This window comes from Myripristis murdjan, chromosome 19 (genome assembly GCF_902150065.1).
Source record: "Myripristis murdjan chromosome 19, fMyrMur1.1, whole genome shotgun sequence".
Lineage (NCBI taxonomy): Eukaryota > Metazoa > Chordata > Actinopteri > Holocentriformes > Holocentridae > Myripristis > Myripristis murdjan.
The window spans coordinates 27,954,736-27,957,235 of NC_043998.1; the positions used below are offsets into that span (position 1 = coordinate 27,954,736).

The 2,500-nt window shown below is 42.6% G+C and overlaps 1 protein-coding gene across 1 annotated transcript in view; it reads right to left on the minus strand.

Annotated features, from left to right (window-relative positions):
• The window catches only part of acta2 (actin alpha 2, smooth muscle), a 7,834-nt gene that overhangs the window by 3,075 nt on the left and 2,259 nt on the right, over window positions 1-2,500 (minus strand). Inside the window, exons 2-3 of the mRNA XM_030077215.1 lie at window positions 1,159-1,322; window positions 803-931 (exon numbers count right to left, since the gene is read on the minus strand). Coding sequence (XP_029933075.1) covers window positions 803-931; window positions 1,159-1,287 — 258 coding nt within the window. The 5' untranslated portion in view covers window positions 1,288-1,322. The remainder of the gene's footprint in view (window positions 1-802; window positions 932-1,158; window positions 1,323-2,500) is intronic.

Sequence of the window (2,500 nt, forward strand, 5' to 3'; positions counted from 1 at the left end):
CCTGCGGCCGCTTAAAACCTGAAAAGCGCTCACTGGAAAAACAGTCAGCAGGAGATCACCCGACAGCAAGAAACCAGTCAGAAACATCAAGAAAACAGCCTGCAAATTAAAAACTGAATAAATAAAATTACTAGAAAATCATCAAAAATTACCCCCAAAAAAAAGAAATAAAAATAAAGAAATGAATAAAGAAGTTTTTAAAAAAATCTTTGGAATATTGGCAAAAAAAATAAAAATAATAAAATGTCCTAAAATTTTGAAAAAAAAGGTTTTAAACAATTACCAGAAAATTATCATAAAATGAGCAAAAACAACAGAAAACAAATAACCTGAAAAGTTAAAAAAAAAAAAAAAAAGTAAAACAAAATCATCAGAATACTGGCAAAAATAAATAAATAAAAAAAAGTTACTAGAAAAATACATTTAAAGTCATTATAATTATATTTAAACATTTTGAATTGTAATGTGTTTATTGTATCTGGTGTCTTTTTTCAAATGGACTGAACTGAACTGAGCAGAATTAAATCATCGTAAATGAACAAAAAAAAAAAAAAAAAAGGAAAATAAAAACAATGTAAATTTTATTCAGAACATGAATTTGAAGTGAAGTCGTGAATTTAAAAGAGACGTGACGGCGTTGGTTTGTCCAACAGCCCCTGAAGGCAGCAGGCAGACAGTTTCAGTTTCAACAGCAACATGTGCTGCAGCCGGTCTGTCACTGCCTGCGTGTGTGTGTGTGTGTGTGTGTGTGTGTGTGCGTGTGTGCGTGTGTGCGTGTGTGTGTGTGTGTGTGTGTGTGCACCTTCTCCATGTCGTCCCAGTTGGTAATGATGCCGTGTTCGATGGGATATTTCAGGGTGAGGATTCCTCTCTTGCTCTGAGCCTCGTCGCCCACGTAGCTGTCCTTCTGCCCCATGCCCACCATCACTCCCTGCAGACAGAGGTGTGTGTGTGTGTGTGTGTGTGTGACGTGGAAACATGAGATCCAGGCGTGTAAAGGCTGTGTGCTGATAAATAATGTGACGTGACCCTTTATGAAACATGTGACAGCAACAAAAAGACACAGTAGTACTCATAGTATTCATAGTAGTAGTAGTAGCATTAGCATCACGAGCAGTGCCCCTCCCCCCGCCCGGCTCTGGGCCAATCAGCAGTCACCTGGTGTCGGGGCCGGCCCACGATGGAGGGGAAGACGGCGCGCGGCGCGTCGTCGCCCGCGAAGCCGGCCTTACACAGACCAGAGCCGTTATCACACACCAGAGCAGTGCTCTCCTCATCGTCACACATGGCTGCAGGTCAACACACACACTCTGACAGCTTCACTGGGGGGAGGGAAACACAGCGTGAACACACACACACACACACACACACACACACACACACACACAAGAAATAAAACAGGGTCAAGCAGAGAACGTTGATTTTTTTAATCCATTGACTTCAAATGGAAGACGATGTTTCACAATATTTGCTCAGTAAAATTTTACCAAAAAATAAAAAAAAATTGAAATTAAAAATCATTTTGGTGGGATTTTCCTTTTTTCATTTTAAAGCTCTGAGCGTTTGGACAGTCGTAGTTTGAATCCTTTAAAATCTGAATTTGAAACTGAAAAGCAGCCACATGGAGAACGAGCAAAACTAAGGTGAGGGATCTGAGTCCAGGTGAGATCACTGGAGAGCTGCTGAGGGCCCCTGCCGAGGCCCTGCAGGGCCCCCGGGGGTCCCAGGGCCACGGCTTGGAAACGCCCCGCTCTGAACGGCGTTCCAGATGTTTCCTGGTTCAGAGTCGATTTAGAAACTAAATTCAGTTTTGATCAGAAGCCGGAGGCTGTCGGCTTCACCTCCACCGTCACAAACATCAGCATTAAGATTAAGATTAAGATTAATCTGAACATTAATCTGAACTTTAATCTGAACATTAATCTGAACATTAATCTGAACTTTAATCTGAACATTTATCTGAACATTAATCTGAACATTAATCTGAACATTAATCTGAACTTTAATCTGAACATTAATCTGAACATTAGCATGAAGGGCACAGAGCAGCGGAGGAGGTACGGGGGGAGCTCGCTGCCTCCTGCTGCTGCAACACGAAAATCACCAAAATTGGACTTACTGGGTTTACACACACACACACACACACACACACACACACACACACTGCCCCTCCCTTCACTAGTGGCCTTTACTGAATGAACAAAGCACTCTGGGAAAACTTCCTAATTAGGGCATGATGCAGAGTCCTGCCTGTGTTTGGTATGCTCGCTCGCTCACTCTCTCTCTCTGTCTCTCTCTCTCTCTCTCTCTCTGTCTGTCTGTCTCTCTCTCTCTCTCTCTCTCTCTGTCTGTCTGTCTCTCTCTCTCTCTCTCTCTCTCTCTCTGTTCAGTCTGCCTCGCTCGCCCTCTTTTTCTTCTTCCCTTGTCCTCATCTTCACTCTCTCTCCCTTCATCATCTATCTGTCTCTCTCTCTCTCTCTTTCAATGTTTAGGAAGAAAA